This window comes from Eutrigla gurnardus, assembly GCF_963514095.1.
Source record: "Eutrigla gurnardus genome assembly, chromosome: 23".
Classification (NCBI taxonomy): Eukaryota; Metazoa; Chordata; class Actinopteri; order Perciformes; family Triglidae; genus Eutrigla; species Eutrigla gurnardus.
Window position 1 is genome coordinate 4,588,238 of NC_139934.1, and position 20,980 is coordinate 4,609,217.

The 20,980-nt window shown below is 41.2% G+C and overlaps 2 protein-coding genes across 2 annotated transcripts; both read right to left on the reverse strand.

Moving 5' to 3' along the window:
• Positions 1-1,250: 1,250 nt before the first annotated feature.
• Positions 1,251-20,344, reverse strand: LOC311008706 (uncharacterized protein). The gene is made up of 11 exons (XM_084002531.1): positions 20,302-20,344; positions 19,655-19,690; positions 5,634-5,925; positions 5,313-5,458; positions 4,578-4,872; positions 4,212-4,363; positions 3,831-4,131; positions 3,216-3,346; positions 2,700-2,949; positions 1,661-1,839; positions 1,251-1,579 (listed from the first exon to the last, which is right to left on the reverse strand). Exons 1-11 carry the CDS (start codon positions 20,333-20,335, stop codon positions 1,521-1,523), a joined length of 1,875 nt encoding a protein of 624 aa, XP_083858657.1. The 5' UTR covers positions 20,336-20,344; the 3' UTR covers positions 1,251-1,520.
• LOC311008708 (uncharacterized protein) lies at positions 8,475-14,691 on the reverse strand. Its single transcript, XM_084002534.1, has 10 exons — positions 14,171-14,691; positions 13,860-14,048; positions 13,645-13,740; positions 13,080-13,212; positions 10,517-10,707; positions 10,200-10,391; positions 9,985-10,080; positions 9,540-9,672; positions 9,277-9,447; positions 8,475-9,172 (listed from the first exon to the last, which is right to left on the reverse strand). Exons 1-10 carry the CDS (start codon positions 14,672-14,674, stop codon positions 9,129-9,131), a joined length of 1,749 nt encoding a protein of 582 aa, XP_083858660.1. The 5' UTR covers positions 14,675-14,691; the 3' UTR covers positions 8,475-9,128.
• Positions 20,345-20,980: the final 636 nt, after the last annotated feature.

Here is a 20,980-nt window from a genome sequence, read left to right on the forward strand (position 1 = left end):
CTATCTATCCACCACATTTTAATGCATCACAGCTGTCATTCTGTCATTAAAGGAAGTCACATCAGACTGTTTGAAATTTACACCGTTACCATGCCAACCAGAGCTGCATTGGAGACGCGTTGGTGTCAGAGACTTACTTGTTCCAGTATTTGTTAAAAAGCTAAATTTAACCTCTTTGGTGCTTTTAATGAGTGAAGAGAGGGAGTCAGTTTGTTTTTTAACATCCGCTACAACAGCACCACCTTGTGGTTATTAAGTGATATTGCAATAATGGAAAAGTAGAGGAGGAAAAAGGCCTCTGTAGCTGAAATCAAATGTTATGACTAGTGCGAGAGCTGTGCTACTTATTTCTCAATACTTTTGCCCTTTTTGGGGGGGGGGGGGCATCTATTTTTGTAATATTAAAATATACTAAAGCGTTCCAGTGATTTTTAAATATTTTTTTAAGTATTTGAAATGTATAATGGCAGTCTATGAGTGCTGTGCCTAACTTGTTTTTAAAAGGTGCTATACAAATAAAGTTAATTATTATTATTATTGTTATTATTATTATTATTATTATTATTATTATACTACAACCTTTCTGCCACATTACCAATCTATCGCCCCCCCTGTGGCTGTTAGTTAAACACCAAACGTCTTTGATGTAATAACCTGATGCTGAACAAGTCTGCAGCCTTTGATGCACTTTCACCTGTAGGGGGCATTAAGATTCTAAAAACTTGCAGCTCACAGCTCCAACCTTTTCTTCTTACCTGCCTGTTTGTGGCTGATCAGAAACATAGAAGGACAATGGGAGTCTTCTGATTGTTGCATCATCCGCTGGTTGCCGTAGCAATGACGTGCACACGCGGCCACAAAGGGACAAGAAGAACCGGGTAATTTCCCCGTCTGGGTGTGTCCGCCTGTCACTCAGCTCAAACTCAGTTTACATAGCTCCCTAATGCTGTTCAAGCTATCCAAAAACAGTTGTGTCACACCCGATGTGATGCTGAATGTAAGTGCTGTTACAGGAATAACTGGGTGGGTCGAACCATTAGAGCGTAAGTGTCTGACCTGAGCAGTTAGATCCGAAACCAGAGATGGTTCAACATTCCTGATGTCAGAGCTGACAGATCTCCGAGCTTTATCTGCTCTACATAAATCCCAGCTCCGAGGTAAAACAGTCACAGTTTAAAACAAGGTAAAACAAGCACAGTTTCTGTTGTTAGAATGCAAATCTCACTACTTTATTTTTTATGTGGCCAACATTGATATTTACAGTTCAGTCAAGGTCCTTTCACACACTATAAAACCTGCTGAAAGTGAATATATAATTCAGCCAATACATTATAATATGAATGATTAGGCATAAATTGGCGGATTATGTGATTTTCACTGAGTCCATCCAGAATATGGATAATAAAATACTAACAGAAATGCAATAACTGGGTATATGAGATTATAGTGACTCTGGATTCTGATTTTGTTCATGCAGAAATCTAATCAAACACTTGTTATGAATGCTAGTTGAACCCGTATTATGGTGTGGCTTTCATGGTGGTGTGGAAATACACTCTATGTGCTCCGTCATCGCCACCTAAAGGACAGAAAGTCATTGTGGTTAAGAACAATACTTGCAGGACTCGGCCCCCTGACCCCCCTGACCCCCCCCATCTACCTGACTGGCAGATGAAGTTGAGGAGCTCCTCACACGGCTGGTCCTCCCACAGGAGGTGCTCTCCTCTCGCCAGGCCTCCGCAGGGGCTGGAGGAACGGTGTGGGGTCAAGTCTTGCCGCCATTGGGTGAATTTCATGGGATCGCCGGACATCCAGAACCACCCGTCGCCCATTATGAATCTACAAAATAGACAAAAATCCACACATTATAATGATTTAAAATCAACACAAAACCCTTCACAAGTTCCCTAAAGGTGACATCTAGAAAAACTCAAATATATTCAACTTCAAATGATTTTAAAAAACGAGAAAAAAAATTTCTATATAAACCGAAACACTTGATCATCAGATTAAGTTCCTGTTAATCAAGGAGATGAATCTTGACTGCTTGTGTTGTTACGCTCGGTGTGTCGCAGGGTATGGTGTCTGTCAGAGCTGTTTGCGAAGCAGCCATGCACATCTGTTTTTGGAATGTCGGCAATGCAAATATAACAACAGCACATTTGACTTGGAGACCTGTGTCCGTTCAATATGTACGCATTTGCAATAATTCAAATCCTTGAAGACGTTTGGACTGGAGGGGAATCAAAATCAGGCATCTTCAGTCTATTCCAGCAGCTCTGACCTTGATCACGAGGTCACCTCGTCACTGTTGGAAGAAAATATCTGAATCTCAGTGAGACCTGGAAACCTCGGGCATTTTATGGGAAGTTAAGTCTGAGCTTTCGAATTGTGCAACTTTAAAGTTGTTTATATACGAGATTGGGAGCATTTCTATTGCCTCTCGACAGCGCTAAGGATGCTACAGCTAGAGGTGAAAGATCCAAGAATGTTGCTAACCTGCACTAAAAGCTTGTCAACAAAACGAGGAGAAGCTCCAATAACAACACACACAGAGGGAGAGTGACTCCACTATATGCTTGCTGCTAAATGACGGCTCAGATTGTCGTATATTTTGTGAGACACTTAGAGCCCACCAGCTTAACCCTGAACCAGAGCATCAACTAGCTCTCCAAAGTGTCGATATCGGTGTGGCGTACCTGCGCAACCCCACCCAGACGTAGTCCGTGAGGGGGAATGGTCCGCCGCCGCCTCCGCTCAGTAGGAGCTCGACGGCGCTTTGCTCTTCCTGGCTGCGAATGCTGAGCAGGTCGCCATGGTGACGTCGGCAGAAGAAGAGAGCGTCGGACCAGCAGAGCCTCTCTCCCACTAGCGTCATGTACCTGCCGCCGTGCAGCACCCTCACCTCGGGGGGAGGAGGTGGAGGAGTAGGAGCGATAACTTTTGGCACTGGGAGAAAGAATGTCATTAGGTTTCAGGTGGCCAAATTAAGTTTCTTTTTTTAAACAGGCTTGTCTGGAAATGTACGTTGCCAGAGGAGTTGTGGTTCCAAACAAAGAGTGAACATTGAAAGTCTGCACCTGGCCTCATAGAAAACCAGCTATTATATATTGTCCTTTTGTCTGCTGATGTTGTAGCAACAATGGTGACGGCAACCGGGACTTTATGTGGGTATGAATATCAGTTAGTTTTCATCTTCTGCTCAAGGACCGTACCTGCCAGAGAGGCGAACACCTCCACATCACACAGGCTCAAAACGGCATATCTGGGAATGTCCACTGTGACGTAGCGACCTTTCATGCCCCCAATGTTGAAGGTGTGCGCCGCTGATGACATAAAACCACATCTGATGGACAAAGAGATAACACATGACCGGTGGTGCAACTCATCACATCCACACATCAAAGGTGCTACACTTGAAATTCAGAGCATAGCAGAAAATAGTCCCTCTGTGTGTGTTGTAATCCGAGCTTCGATGTGTTTTGTTTACGTGGCCGGTCCGTGAATAAACGACGGTTGTTGCCACTGCTGACACCGTCCTAACCCGGGAATCGCTCTCCAGATCAAGGTTAACTCTATTTGCTCTGTCAGCACTGTTGCCCTTATTAGCACCTTTAGCTGCTAGCCGTCGGCTCAGCTGTTGCCATGTTGAGAGCCACGTGGAGGCAAAACCCGCAATCATAGCTATGCTCTGAACTTTGTTTTTTTTTTAGCACATTTGAGACAATCTTACTAAAAAAAAATAGGAAAAAGTCAAAGGCAACATATTGGAAACATATTTTTTGTCATATTTGATGACAACTATTCCAGTTGTGGATATCGTGCCTCACCTTTGGTTGTTGGAGTATGATGTTGAGTTCCCAATCCGGATCTGGGCCCCCTTAATCTGGTCAGTGCAACAGTCTCGTTTGCTGTTGACGGTGACAACGCTGACCTTGTGCACAGCTAACAGGTCCACTCTCCACCAGGGATTTCTAACGTGATAATACGTAGAGCTACAGCAACCTTCACGAGAGAATCCACTTCTACACTGGCTGACGGCGTTAGATGACCAATAGTTAGACAACCAATACTTAGACGACGGCGACTGTGCTGTTGGTTTCTTGAAGGCAACGTTTAGGAGAGGTTCCACTAGAGTTGGGGGAAAAAAACAACAACAACAAATGCATCAATATCAGATCTGTTGTGTTCTGATAAAACCAACCATATACCTGCTGGGGTGCCATACACCTCCACCTCACACAGGGTGAGGGTCTTCCTCTCCCCGGGGAGCACCACGTTCACAAAGCGACCCTCCATGCTGCCTCCGTCACAGTGGTATGTGTTGGTTTTACCCGCTCTGATGTGGGAGATGGTGGCACACCTGGAGGGAGTCAGGGGGGTGCGGTTACCATGGTTAAAGTCTTGAAATTTGGACGTGAGCCCACATTTTTAAGCCTTCTTTCATTCGATTTAGGTTTTTCCAATAAATGCCGCAAAAATGCCAAAATAATATGTGCGATGATTTTTAAATCTGCTAATAAATGTGAAATAAAGAGAATTCTTGAACGCTGCATGCCCTAAAGTCTCGTCAGCACCTGGTGTTGTTGTTTCCGTTGTTCCCCAGCGAGTTCCCGATCCGGATCTCGGCTCCGTCCAGCCTCTCCGCGCAGCAGTCTCCTCGGTTGGTGACCTTGACGGACGAGATGATGAACGCCCGTCGCAGGTCCACCCTCCACCAGGGGTCCGTCTCGTTCTCGCCGGTGTGGCTGCAGAATCCATCGCTGTAGTACGAGTTCCGTCTCCCGTCGACGGCTTTGGAGGCCGTGGCGAAAGAGAGCGTCGACGACTGCCTGGTGTCTCCTTCCAGCGCCACGTTGGATAAAGGATATGCTTAAACCAAAAATAGATATTATTTATATAGCCCAAAATCAAAAATTGTCCTCAGAGGGCTTTACAGCATCCTCTATCCCGGGACCCTCCATCAACTCTGGAAAAACTCCCTAAAAAAGGAAGCACACCGGGGAGGAATCCCTCTCCCAGGATGGGCCAAAGTACAACAGATGTTGTGTATACAGAAAAAGCAACACAAATGTATTATTATTATTAATAATAATAATAATAATAATAATAATAATCTGTCTGTTATGTCATCATTACACGATGCATCAAGTACACTGAAATTCAGGTCAGCCAATAGGGAGAGAGGATACTAATAATTCAGGGGACTCAAAATAGAAAAAACCCAGTTGCATTCATAAATAACAGCATCAGGAAAATAGGCATAAAGATACATACTCAATGATCCGCATTATATTTCCATGCATCGTTACCGTGGGTTACGGGGAACACCTCCACCTCGCAGAGACTCAGAATCTTCTGGCTTCCTGGGAGAAGCACAGTGACGTAGCGTCCCTCTGCAGCGCCGCAGGGAAAGTAGAAGGTTTGTCCGCTCGGGATGTGAGAGATGACCGCACACCTGTGTGTGTGTGTGTGTGTGTGTGTGTGTGTGTGTGTGTGTGTGTGTGTGTGTGTGTGTGTGTGTGTGTGTGTGTGTGTGTGTGTGTGTGTGTGTGTGTGTTGAGAAGAAAATAAGAAAGTTAGAAGACCAAACAGGAGGTGTATTATTATGGTCTGCATCAAGCTGTTCCAACCTGATCTTTTTGGTATCATTGGCCTCTTTTGAGTTCCCGATCCAGATCTCGGCACCGTTCAGCCTGTTTACGTACATGTCTCTGTTGGTTACCGTCACCGCGAAAATCTTGTACACTTCCTGCAAGTCCACCCTCCACCAGGGGTCGGACTGCTCTTTGGTGGAGGTACAGGATCCCCTGTCATATCTCAGATCTTTGTTCCCATCCACTGCCCCGCCGGCACCACCTAAGGGGTTTCCTCGTGAAGATTGGGTGGCTTTTTGATTCAGTGCCACATTTTGGAGACGGATACCTTTTTATTGGCAAACGCAATCATTACAGAACAGACAGGAAAAAGTACCACAGAATGTGTTTGAGGAAGGAAAAACAAGTTTACCTGCCAGTGCTCCAGATGTCAGCAGGAGAGAAATGCCTTTTAAGTGATATGACAACAAGGTTAGATGTGTGCATTTTTTCACATACAGTACATGCTAGTTATATTTAATTTTTGTCTTGCAGCTCTGCTGAGCTTTTTAGCCTCTTTTTAGAATAAAACCCAGAATATCTTTACATACATGTAAATGGCTATGCACTTCGCATCTGCTGCAATTTTAAGAGCTGGGAATTTGGAGGTGGCTCTGGATCTGTCACCTTGTTTAGATGTTTTGGGGTTTTTGCTTGCCCCCTATTGGTAATAATAATGTACAAGGCTTTAATTCAACTGCAAAAAGCAAACTACCATTATAAATTGATTAAGAAATGCAAATAATAATAATGCAAAAGTATGTATAAGATGCTGTGACTTACCATTGAGGATCCAGATGCACTGACTCACATTCATGTCTTTGGAGGAAATCCCAGAATCAAGGTTACAACAATCAAACCAGTATGGAGACTTACTTCAGCTTCTTTTGAGTGTTTCCTCTGATCGTTAACAATCACACTGCAGCCTGCTGAAGGATTTTGTTCTGGTCCACGAGAACATGTAAATTTGCAGACAGTGATGTTTGCATGAAGGACGGCAAAGCGAGATAGAAATCTGCTCAGTGCAAACAACTCTCTCCTCTCTGTTCATAACCTTTTTTTGTCCCATTTTAATATAAATATATATTTATATTGTTTTTTTTTACTGCCTGACAATACCTTATTTAAACCATATATAGCCTCAGCCTATAATACCTACTTTTCCTGATATTTGCATAATTCTAACAAAATTATATTTATATTATATTTCTTGAGTGTTGCCTTCTGAACATTGATATGTTACAAGATACTGTTTGATTATTACCCTCCCATCATTTAAAAAAGAGCCAAATTTGAAATAAAGAGTGTTAATATAGTAGTAACTATTTGTTTTGTATGGATATCGTCGAGTAATGTCCAGAGAATTGCAATTTGCAAATGCTGTTCTGCCCTGCAAGTATTTACTGACTATGAACCCTAGGACAGTGATGCAATTGAATAGGAACCAGTTTGACTTGTGTTAGGAAATGCATTTGGAACATGGAGTCTTATTAAAAAGATACACTGATTGGTTTGATTTACGTCACAGTGTTTTGGGCCAAGAGTAATTTGAAAGACACGTACATTTTTGATAATTAATAACCACCAAGCCTTCTTAAAAAAAAAAAAAAAAGATAATCCTAAAATAACTAATAAAAACAAATAGAAGAGTTGCTCACAGACTTATTCACTAGTAGGCCGAATGCCTTTTGCTGCTCATTATGAAGACAGCCTAATGTCAATTTCACTTTCAAGTAATTTCAACATTTTTATATCCACATATAGAAAACTAATAGAAAAAATAATCGATACGAAGACAAACCTGTTGATGAGAATTGTTTTTTGTGATTTGACTCACAAGGATGAGCAAGACGCCGTGTCACTTCCGGCGACCATCTTTGTTGTTGCCGGAAAAAGTAGCGAAACCGGAAACGTCATCCGCTCCACGTAATATAACGTATTCTTCAGTCGGTAGACATTTAGGGAAATATCTGAAACAGCGGGTAAGTGTTATCGGATTATATTTGTTTGGTTTGTAATAAAACAATAGCTGTAAAGTACGCAGAAGTCGCACATCTAAACATAAGTAAAGTAACGTGAAATAACTAACTACGCAACGTCCTGGCTAGCATAGCAACGGGTTAGCTAGCCGTGTGTGATGTGTAACCTTCAATGTGTAAACACTCGTTTAAAATTATTTTTAAAGCATATTTAGCGCAGCTTTACTCTAGACGACGGACCTAAACTCGACCTGCTAGCTAGATAGCTAGCTAGTTGCCTGGGCAACTGAGCTAGCTGAAGTAAATTAACAATAAGTAAGCTAGCTACGTAGTTTTGATTAGCCAGTGACATTGATGTATTTATTATACTATTTCATGTCGTGTACAGTTCAGGTTTTGCACCTGTCGACAATATCTAATTGCATTGAGACAGTCAGACATTTTGCATAAAATATTTATTTAAAAAAAATATGTAATGAAGTATGATTTACATAATGCAATGTGCAAAAAACAGTTTCACCAATTATTTGGTATCATATAACATTCTTTATGAGCAGCAACTGCTCATTTTCATGTGTGCTTGCACATAAACATGTCAGCCGATGAAGGCGTCATTGTAAAAGTATAGTTGAATTATCCATATGTACATTCACGCAGAGAGAATAAAGTCATAATAATAATAAAAACACAAGACAAACACATTTCTGCCATTTTCTAGGATCATTTTGAGTGACAGAAGAAGGGAAAGTTTCTCTGCTTGTCTTGTGTAGTGACATACACACCAAAATATTTAAGGTCCTTCATGAGGGCACATGAAATAATAATACCAGGTTAACAAAAGCATTACATCTCATCTGGATTTGTTATATATGCATTGTTGAAATTTAGCAAGATATCTATTCCTGACATCAAAGTTTAACAATAAAAAATAATTTAATGAGTCCAGTGGCTATTGTGGAATTATAAAGTCATGAGGTGTTTACATGACAGAAGAAATGTAGGTTTAAAAGGTAACCAGACCCCCCAAACCCCAAATTTGTGTAGATCATGATATCTACTGGTGAAAGCAAGGTAGTGATTCAATTGATTTGTATTTGATGTTTGATTGCTCTTAGTGGTTCTAATTCTTATAGTGCTTCTAATTTGCACCACATTCTCACTCATGCAAAGATTGCTTTTCACCAAGGAAATAGAGTCATTAAAGGACAGAAATCCAGCCGTCCGATGGGTACAAAACAAACAAAGCTGCATTCCACATTACATGTAAAAACTAACTAAACTAAATTTTAACTTGTTTCTTTCAGAGCCTTCACAAATGCTGTAGAAGAGTGATCACCCTCCACCACTCCTACTTTCACCTGCAGTAAGTTGATGCTAAATCTTGCATGATCCTATTAATATTGGTTGCACTGTTTATAGTAAACTTATTGTGAGATGTTTCTATTCAGTAGAACACATATACAAACAGGTAATTAGGGTTTTCTTGTTTTGGCTCATGGGGGTTTCAGTTTCCTCACAGAATAGACAGACCCAGCAGAACGACAGTGATCAGCAGAGCTATAGGGGACGATAGGAGAACAAAAAAAAAAAGATTTATTAAGTATTGTTCCAACACACTTTTTGGAAAACGTTGCTCTCTTACGATAAAAACCCTGGCTTACCTTGTGTCAGAGATTGCTGTAGTCTAATGGCGTGGTCAGTGGTAGAAGGGACAGTGGTGGTGGGGGTGGTGGTGGTGGTGGAAATCTGGTTGGCGATGGCGGCGTTAGTATTTCCAAGGTCTACAACACGGCTCTGGAATTGGGCGGTGGGGCTTCCCAGAGAGCTAGAAGCTGAGAGTGCAAGCAGAAGACATAACATTAATTGATATTCTTAAGCACATCGGAAGATTGACTGTGTGTGTGTCTCCAATCTGTTGACTTACTACTGTTGAAAGTTCCAGTGGTGATTGAGAGCGAGGCAGCTGATGCCCGGGTACTTGGGTTTGGTACAGTGGCGGCAAATGTACACTGGATTCTCCTTCCATTAACACTGCCCTTCACAGAGTTCACGTTCAGCTGCAGAGCAAAACCCACATGACCATGAAGATGGTATTCATTTCAGTAGTCTATTTATATGAAAATACTATTTGACATGTAGAACAAACACAATTTAAAACATAAGTAAACTATAGACATGCAAATTAGCTTCATAATCAGACCACAGCTTTGTCTAGTGCTGTTCATATCAATATTCTTTACACACATTTGTGTAGTACAGTGTTAGTAGCAGCTGCATCATACACAACAGCCAGCTATCTAAGACTATTTGATACTCATTGAGTTTTTGTTCTTTTTTTAAGTACCACCATAACCCTGAGTTGAACTCACGTCAGTCACAGTCAGCATGCCGTTGTTGAGGCGAGTGCTAAAGAATCGGACCACACCATTGTCATTTGCACAGACGTAGGTTGGGTCATTACCTCCCTGTGGTGCAAAACCAGAAATGGTAAATACCCTGTTTACACAGACAACTTCAAACACACTATGTGAATGGCCCTGGGTAAGTCTTAATGGTACTTTGTGAGTGACAGAACTTGACATACCAGTGTGTTGTCAGTTGACACGGTGGCAGCAATGTAGCCGTCTGAATCTCCTGAGAGCTCAAACATGAAGTTGTTGCCGTTTATTTGCTCGGTAGAAATAAAGAAACATGAGTCTGTGGATGCGGGGTCGCAGTCAGTTGGCTCGGCTCCACAGAGCTTTTGGGTCCCACATTGTGTCCTAGAAACGGTTGTCTGCAAGGGAGATTGGAAACTTTTAAGCAGGTTGGAATTGTGCCCTCTGATATTGTTCACCATCAATACATGTGGATTTTGTTCTATTCTATTCCACTATGTGCTAGTTTTTTGGCATCACTCACCTGAAGGGCTTCCACTGTGGTGTTAGCAATCAGTGGGGGAGCTGTAGTTGTCGTGGTTGTTGTTGTTGGAGTTGTAGTTGTCATGTTGGTGGTGGTGTTTGAAATCTGGTTGACGACGGTGGCGTTAGGATTTCCCAGGTCTGCAACAGTGCTCTGTAATTGGGCGGTGGGGCTTCCCAGAGAGCCAGAAGCTGAGAGTGCAAGCAGAAGACATAACGTTTATCGATATTCTTTTGCACATCGGAAGATTGACTCTGTGTGTGTGTGTGTGTGTATGTGTGTGTGTGTGTGTGTTATTTATGCCCACATATAAAGAAGTACAAGGGTTCTTGCACAAGGGACATAAACACTGCCAGTGCAGTTGACAATGGAAGACGGTCAGACACAAAACGCCTGGGCAGCTGAACGCAGTTACATACAAAATGACCTACAGGTCAGATAGAAAACAGACATTTAAGGATACAAAAAACAACGTCTCCTCCAGATTGAACGGCTACCAATAATAACTGAGACTGAGCAGTACCTGGCCAACTGTTTAGCTCTTCTTTTAGGGAGGCCGGCCATCTGAAGGCCCCTCACAACCAACTTATGCGCATGCCCCAGACTACCAAATATAAAGACTAGAAGTTTACACCTGTAGCCTAGCTGAGAGATGGTCTGCTTCAGCTGCTGATATTTCAGCACTTTGGTCAGAAAGGCCTCCTCTAGGCTGTAATCAAAGGTACAGCCGACCTCCAGAATGAGCACCTCTCTATGATTTTCATTAACAACAACAACATCAGGAGTATTAGCTGTTACATGAGAGAACATTGAGACATCATTACACAGGCTGAACATACTCGGCTTCACAGTAGAATGTTTATACAGCATGATGGAAGACCTGAAGATAGAAGAGATATCTGCTGATATCAAATCTACAATTCTGTCATGCCTACATATGTAGAGCCCTCTGTAAACATGGCAACCATTTAAGATGTGAGACATGGTTTCAGCTATTTGTTCACTGCCATGGTGTATACAGTAAGGAGCATGACTTCCTGGAAACCAGATGGACAGGTTCAGTTTAGTTGGTAAAACCTGCAGTCTCGCTTTTATAGCAAATGTAACAATGTTCTCATCCAGGGCAGCATTTCTGAACACAGCGTGTGAGACAGAGTGGTCTGCAGCTGGGAGACATGCAATCTTCCCTTGAAGTCTCAGCTCAGTCCATTGCTGCCGCTGCCTCCGTTGTTGCGCCCCCAAGAGGTGACCTCGAGCATTTCTCAGTGGGAGTAGATGTTTTGTCCCACATACATTCACAGTTGCTTTTACAGAGATGTTGGGGTCGGATATAACCTCCTCTGAGACCTCCACGGTCTCAGAGTCAGACCCCGTCCACTCCAGGGTAACATCAGCCCAGCAACACAGATCGTTCAGGTCAGGCCAGTCTGACCACACACCGAAGCCAGGAGAGCGGCTGTCCAGCTTTCCACTGGATTTCCTCTTGAATCCCAGGAAGTTAGGCTCCGACCCACGAGCCAGAGGGACCTTGCGTCTTCTTAGGTCCAGGAACAGAGAAGCTCGGGCAAGCTCTCTGACATATTTATCATCATTGTTCAACATATTCAACAGATGGGAAAGTCTCGTAGCAATATATGTCCATTCAAAATTAGGAACACCCAGACCACCCTCACTCTTACTATGAAATATGATATTGCGTGTTGTATGTGTATTTAGGCCAGTCCATTGTCTTACAAAATATACAGTTTTATCCGTCAAATCACATAGTGATTTTCGTGGAACATGTACATTAGAAAGAAGATGTTGTACCTTGGACAATGCAATTACTCTAACTGCCTCCAGCTTCATGATGAGTGGCAGTGGGGATACATTTTTAGATTGTAGATTTGATATCAGCAGATATCTCTTCTATCTTCAGGTCTTCCATCATGCTGTATAAACATTCTACTGTGAAGCCGAGTATGTTCAGCCTGTGTAATGATGTCTCAATGTTCTCTCATGTAACAGCTAATACTCCTGATGTTGTTGTTGTTAATGAAAATCATAGAGAGGTGCTCATTCTGGAGGTCGGCTGTACCTTTGATTACAGCCTAGAGGAGGCCTTTCTGACCAAAGTGCTGAAATATCAGCAGCTGAAGCAGACCATCTCTCAGCTAGGCTACAGGTGTAAACTTCTAGTCTTTATATTTGGTAGTCTGGGGCATGCGCATAAGTTGGTTGTGAGGGGCCTTCAGATGGCCGGCCTCCCTTAAAGAAGAGCTAAACAGTTGGCCAGGTACTGCTCAGTCTCAGTTATTATTGGTAGCCGTTCAATCTGGAGGAGACGTTGTTTTTTGTATCCTTAAATGTCTGTTTTCTATCTGACCTGTAGGTCATTTTGTATGTAACTGCGTTCAGCTGCCCAGGCGTTTTGTGTCTGACCGTCTTCCATTGTCAACTGCACTGGCAGTGTTTATGTCCCTTGTGCAAGAACCCTTGTACTTCTTTATATGTGGGCATAAATAAATATTTAAAATGTGTGTGTGTGTGTGTGTGTGTGTGTGTTTCCAATCTGTGGACTTACTACTGTTGAAATTTCCAGTAGAGACTGACAGCGAAACACCTGATGCCCTGGTAGTTTGGTCTGGTACAGTGGCGGCAAATGTACACTGGATTCTCCTGCCATTAACTCTGCCCTTCACAGAGTTCACGTTCAGCTGCAGAGCAAAACCCACATGACCGTGAAGATAGTTCATTTTCAGTAGTCTATTATTATGAAAATAGTTTTATCCCACGCAGATGGTGATGGTTTAAATCAATGTTTGCCTTGACGTTGCTCGTGCTGCACGTTTAGCTATTTGTACTTAAAGATTGAACCATTCAAATTGCATCTGTTCAGTATTTGACATGTAGAACAAAAACAAAAACAATTTAAAACATAAGTAAACTATAGACATGCAAATTAGCTTCATAATCAGACCACAGCTTTGTCTAGTGCTGTTCATATCAATATTCTTTACACACATTTGTGTAGTACAGTGTTAGTAGCAGCTGCATCATACACAACAGCCAGCTATCTAAGACTATTTGATACTCATTGAGTTTTTGTTCTTTTTTTAAGTACCACCATAACCCTGAGTTGAACTCACCTCAGTCACAGTCAGCACGCCGTTGTTGAGGCGAGTGCTAAAGAATCGGACCACACCATTGTCATTTGCACAGACGTAGGTTGGGTCATTACCTCCCTGTGGTGCAAAACCAGAAATGGTTAATACCCTGTTTACACAGACAACTTCAAACACACTATGTGAATGGCCCTGGGTAAGTCTTAATGGTACTTTGTGAGTGACAGAACTTGACATACCATTGTACCAGATGACACGGTGGCAGCAAGGTAGCCGTCTGAATCTCCTGAGACCTCAAACATGAAGTTGTTGCCGTTTATTCGCTCGGCAGCAATAAAGAAACATGAGCCTGAGGATTCGGGGTCGCAGTCAGCTGGCTCGGCTCCACAGAGCTGTTGGGTACCACATTGTGTCCTAGAAACGGTTGTCTGCAAGGGAGATTGGAAACTTTTAAGCAGGTCAGAATTGTGCCCTCTGATTGTTCATCATCAATACATGTGGATTTTGTTCTATTCTATTTCACTATGCGCTAGTTTTTGACATCACTCACCTGAAGTGGTTCCACTGTGGTGTTAGCAATCAGTGGGGGAGCTGTAGTTGTCGTGGTTGTTGTTGTTGGAGTTGTAGCTGTCATGTTTCCAGGTGTGGACATTGTAGTTGTCATGTTTCCAGGTGTGGACATTGTAGTTGTCATGTTTCCAGGTGTGGACATTGTAGTTGTCATGTTTCCGGGTGTGGACATTGTAGTTGTCATGTTTCCCGGTGTGGACATAGTAGTTGTCATGTTTCCCGGTGTGGACATTGTAGTTGTCATGTTTCCTGGTGTGGACATTGTAGTTGTCATGTTTCCTAGTGTGGACACTGTAGCTGTCATGTTTCCTGGTGTGGACATTGTAGTTGTCATGTTTCCAGGTGTGGACATTGTAGTTGTCATGTTTCCAGATGTGGACATTGTAGTTGTCATGTTTCCAGGTGTGGACATTGTAGTTGTCATGTTTCCAGGTGTGGACATTGTAGTTGTCATGTTTCCAGGTGTGGACATTGTAGTTGTCATGTTTCCAGGTGTGGACATTGTAGTTGTCATGTTTCCAGATGTGGACATTGTAGTTGTCATGTTTCCAGGTGTGGACATTGTAGTTGTCATGTTTCCAGGTGTGGACATTGTAGTTGTCATGTTTCCAGATGTGGACATTGTAGTTGTCATGTTTCCAGGTGTGGACATTGTAGTTGTCATGTTTCCAGGTGTGGACATTGTAGTTGTCATGTTTCCTGGTGTGGACATTGTAGTTGTCATGTTTCCAGGTGTGGACATTGTAGTTGTCATGTTTCCTGGTGTGGACATTGTAGTTGTCATGTTTCCTGGTGTGGACATTGTAGTTGTCATGTTTCCAGGTGTGGACATTGTAGTTGTCATGTTTCCAGGTGTGGACATTGTAGTTGTCATGTTTCCTGGTGTGGACATTGTAGTTGTCATGTTTCCAGGTGTGGACATTGTAGTTGTCATGTTTCCAGGTGTGGACATTGTAGTTGTCATGTTTCCAGGTGTGGACATTGTAGTTGTCATGTTTCCTGGTGTGGACATTGTAGTTGTCATGTTTCCAGGTGTGGACATTGTAGTTGTCATGTTTCCAGGTGTGGACATTGTAGTTGTCATGTTTCCAGATGTGGACATTGTAGTTGTCATGTTTCCAGGTGTGGACATTGTAGTTGTCATGTTTCCTGGTGTGGACATTGTAGTTGTCATGTTTCCAGGTGTGGACATTGTAGTTGTCATGTTTCCTGGTGTGGACATTGTAGTTGTCATGTTTCCTGGTGTGGACATTGTAGTTGTCATGTTTCCAGGTGTGGACATTGTAGTTGTCATGTTTCCAGGTGTGGACATTGTAGTTGTCATGTTTCCTGGTGTGGACATTGTAGTTGTCATGTTTCCAGGTGTGGACATTGTAGTTGTCATGTTTCCAGGTGTGGACATTGTAGTTGTCGTGTTTCCAGGTGTGGACATTGTAGTTGTCATGTTTCCTGGTGTGGACATTGTAGTTGTCATGTTTCCAGGTGTGGACATTGTAGTTGTCATGTTTCCAGGTGTGGACATTGTAGTTGTCATGTTTCCTGGTGTGGACATTGTAGTTGTCATGTTTCCAGGTGTGGAAATTGTAGTTGTCATGTTTCCTGGTGTGGACATTGTAGTTGTCATGTTTCCAGTTGTGGACATTGTAGTTGTCATGTTTCCAGGTGTGGACATTGTAGTTGTCATGTTTCCTGGTGTGGACATTGTAGTTGTCATGTTTCCTGGTGTGGACATTGTAGTTGTCATGTTGCTTCCTGTTGTTGTTGTTGTTGTGTTGGTGGTGTTTGTCTGGGCGTAGGTGCCCACAGATATCCAGGACAGCGTCACAAATAGGACGGTGAGGACCAGTTTATTGTCCATGCCTGGAGTGGGTAAGATTATTCCGTTAAATAATGTAAATGGAAATTTCATCATTCGGGTAGTTGTGTCAGTCAGGGATTGTATCGGGTGAGTTCAGACAGATCAATAACGGTTAAACACCCAACAAACACAATATATAAGTGATTAAGTAATAAGTAATTTGCAATACTTTTACAAACATACAGTGGTATTTTGATGCTCTTTGGACAGGACTTGAGACTTGTTGTGATGGTGCGAGTTATGATCTGCCATTTTGACATGTCAAGTAAACACAAGTGTAATTCATACCAATAATTATGGCCCTGTTCCATTTAGGTGAGCCATGGCCTTGTCATTGTGCTCAATGGAATTGCGCTAAATAGAACAGCACCATCATTTATTTCATCTGTCTGTCTTTATCATGCAATTATATGTCAACATGGCTGCTGTGAAGATGGCCTATTTCACGTGGTCATAAGATTCATTGCGAGTGCACGATAATCATTATGGAGCGAAGACATCAGCCACTGTTTATTCCATCCCCGCCTCCAAGTCAACCAGACAAGCCAGCGAGTGTTGACAGAGTAGAACGCGTACAGGGAGGGTTGAGCTCACGCTCTTCACAGCCCTGCGCTCGAGGGCTCTCATTTTTGTACGCAAAGCAGAAATGCTCTTTCACTCTGTGGGCTCATATCACATGTTTGCACTTGGTTATGCTGATTATAAGGCGAGCGAGGAGGACGAGGAGCAAGTGTCATTGATTAATACCACAGGTGGATGAAGGTAGCACAATTAAAAAAAACACTGTTACAAGTTAAAGTTCATAATATTATTCTTGTAAAAGTGTACGTCTATATAATCTAGAAGTATATTTATATTGTTTAAAAGTATGCAGCAAACTATGCAAATGTGTTCTTTAGTTGTTATATTATTATATATTGTAATATTAAATTATTATTGATGCAGACCATGCTGGAAATCAAGGACCATGCTGGAAATCAAGGACCATGCTGGAAATAAGTGTTATACTTTTGCATGTTATCCTTTTGGATTTCCGTTTTATGTGTTTTTGATCCATAAATAAATAAATAAAGAAGTAAATCAAAAGTAACACGTCTGGTGCATTTAAATGTTGTAGCTGGCTCCAATAGTACATATTTCCCTCTGTAATGTAGTGGATTAGAAAGTCGCATTTAAGTTGTACTTGAGTACAGCATTTGAGTAATTAGACTTAGTTTCTTTCCGTGGGACCAATGCGTTCCCAAAAAAAGGGGTGCTGGTCCGCCAACCTCAGAAATTTCGAAAAGTTAGTCTCATAGATGTTACTAAAGAAGATCGTTAATGATGGCACCCTTAATAATGAAAAACAAAATCCAATTTTATCCAATTTGGAACTATTAATATATCATAGGTGAAGGTAATTAGTTAATAATTATTTCCGATAATTTAAATAACTGAATTTGCAAATGAAACCTAAATTTGAAGCGAAAGTTATTCATGAAACACCGTGTATTCCTCCACAAGTCATAGATATCAATACCAAAAGATATCAAAAATGATGTTTAAGCCTACCTGTGGATGATTGTCACCTGTTCCAAAGATGCTTGGAGTTGGATTCAGAAGCAAAAAGGTGTGCAGTTTGTTGAAATGAAGAGCTGGTGTAGTTTTAGTGTCCGATGCGGCTTTCAGGTGGACTGCTTGATGTCCGTTTGTTCTTTGCAGGTTCCCAGGTAGAGTTCTGACACCTATTCAAACATTGTCACTATTTATATGAAGGGGTTGGGAAGAGTCAGAACTTCTGACATCATGGATGATGCTTCTAGAGGGTGGGGCTGGGAATATGGGTTTAAGGGTGTGTGTGTTGGAAACCACACATGGATTTTGCCATGTCATTGCATATTTAACCCTCTTTGTCTCTGCTCGGGTTCAGCTTCTAAACGCATTACTTCCTTGAGGACTCACAATGCTCGTAACCTACATGACTGACATGATGACGACAGGGAAACAAACGCTATTTTAGCTGTTTACCGTAGCTTCATGGCTGGGTCCATTATTAAGTAGCACAATTTGGGTCATGGAAAACAACATCTTAATTGTGGTGATAAAATATTTGTAAATAATGTGTAATATGAAATGTTACATTTTAAGCTTGAGACATACTTAATATGTCTTCAGAAATTTCAGTGAGTTTAGGCTGTAATCCAGTTGTGGGAATACTGTGATTTCTAACTTTAATTAAAAGAAATCTTATCTTATCTCTTCTCCGTAAAGCTGCCTGATCTGCCATGGAGCCCACACTGTCACTAGATACATTCCTTGAATAAACATTATGCTAGCAGACGCATCTAATGCATTTGAAGGATATATCCAGGATATCAAACTGATATCATACTAAAAAAAAATATATATATTTTAGATAGAAGCTAAAGTTTACAGACAGCGTAAAGATGAACTGCATGAAAACACTGTTCCTGCAAGGCCTCTATATTCACTGTTCGAATCATTAAAAAGCAAAAGCAGCATTTGTATACATACCGTATACCTTGACTTGCTAACATACTTTATTAATGTGGACGTCCTTCTTTGATAAGATTTTAATAAATCAGGAAATATAAATATTTTTTATCCCCCTTTTTTAAATCAGGCTCTATTTTTCTATTTTTTCTTTTACAATAATCCCGATAATGAAAATTCACCACAATTCATTGTGAGTGTTTTTGTTGTTGTTTTTTTTTAAATCTGCAATAAAATCCTATGTTGTCCCATCCCTACTGAAGACCTTAACCACGTTTCTGTGAAGTGCTAATTCAAGTGAAGGGGGTTTGCCCGGATGTTAGAAACATCTATAGACCAGCTGTTCTCCCTGAAGTGACGAGCCTTGCCAACTTTGTAACTGAGGGCAACAATATTGTCAAAATACTTATCATTGGTTGACGATTTAACATTGTTTTGTTTATGATTATAGTGAAATTACATTCAAGATTGTGAATGCTTCACAGATAGTTAAGCACAAACAAGATAAAGGAACAGACAATGGTATGGACTGTGAGTCACGTTGTGCCACGCAAGCCGCGGTCATATCCTTGAAGTGTCAAACCTGTTTGGTTGGCAGGTCAGCTAAATAAGAGGGCGCAAGGCCGTTAATGCGTTTTTTGGTAACGCATTGGTCCCACGGAAAGAAACTAAGTCTAATTACTCAAATGCTGTACTCAAGTACAACTTAAATGCGACTTTCTAATCCACTACATTACAGAGGGAAATATGTAGGCCTATGGTTTCGTTGGCCTGTTGATAGCTTAGATCTCTACCTCGCCTCACCTCTACATTGAATGGCTTTAGAAGTAAAATTAAAAGCATATTAAAAGAAATGCCTTTGTCATTGTTTGAAATCATCAAATCATCTTTCCGGTGAAGTGACAAAGTATAGTGGGCAAAGAAAGTATATTTTTAGAAGCTACACACACTTTCCAATGACGTAGCAGTTACAACACACCACGCCTTTTGGTTTTACCCGTCGATTTCTGCGCTTCATCAAACTTGCGCTTGATTCACCGCATGGCTATGTGCTGAGACAAATCACAAGACTGAGTTTCATAACGCAATTCCTTCTCTATAAAACAAGTTTACCTGCCAGTGCTCCAGATGTCAGCAGGAGAGAAATGCCTTTTAAGTGATATGACAACAAGGTTAGATGTGTGCATTTTTTCACATACAGTACATGCTAGTTATATCTTGAACTAATCAGTTCAAACACAATTTAAATGACAGAAGAGGCATCTTAATTTTGTCTTTGGTGAGGCCCAACATCACTGCTGGCATGTCGGTGAAATACTGATATGTAAATGAGGCGTAAGTAAATTATAACAAAGGGAAACATGGCTGAGTTGGGTGTAAAATCAGCTGGTTTGCCCTAAAACCTGCTGGAATTCAAAATGGTGCTAAATATATATATATAGTTAACGCAAATTCCAATTATTGCCTTGCAGCTCTGCTGAGCTTTCAAGCCTCTTTTTAGAATAAAACCCTGAATATCTTTACATACATGTAAATGGCTATGCACTTCGCATCTGCTGCAATTTTAAGAGCTGGGAATTTGGAGGTGGCTCTGGATCTGTCACCTTGTTTAGATGTTTTGGGGTTTTTGTTTGCCCCCTATTGGTAATAATAATGTAAAAGGCTTTAATTAATCTGCAAAAAGCAAACTATCATTATAAATTGATCAAGAAATGCAAATAATAATAATGCAAAAGTATGTATAAGATGCTGTGACTTACCATTGAGGATCCGGATGCACTGACTCACATTCATGTCTTTGGAGGAAATCCCAGAATCAAGGTTACAACAATCAAACCAGTATGGAGACTTACTTCAGCTTCTTTTGAGTTTTTCCTCTGATCGTTAACAATCACACTGCAGCCTGCTGAAGGATTTTGTTCTGCTCCACGAGAACATGTAAATTTGCAGACAGTGATGTTTGCATGAAGGACGGCAAAGCGAGATAGAAATCTGCTCAGTGCAAACAACTCTCTCCTCTCTGTTCATAACCTTTTTTGTCCCATTTTAGTATAAATATATATTTATATTGTTTTTTTTTACTGCCTGACAATACCTTATTTAAACCATATATAGCCTCAGCCTATAATACCTACTTTTCCTGATATTTGCATAATTCTAACAAAATTATATTTATATTATATTTCTTGAGTGTTGCCTTCTGAACATTGATATGTTACAAGATACTGTTTGATTATTACCCTCCCATCATTTAAAAAAGAGCCAAATTTAAAATAAAGAGTGTTAATATAGTAGTAACTATTTGTTTTGTATGGATATCGTCGAGTAATGTCCAGAGTATAAAAATATGCTTTAAAAGTATAATGATTCCAACATCTCTTTACAAATCTTTATTGTTTAAATATACCTTTTGCAAATGCTGTTCTGCCCTGCAAGTAT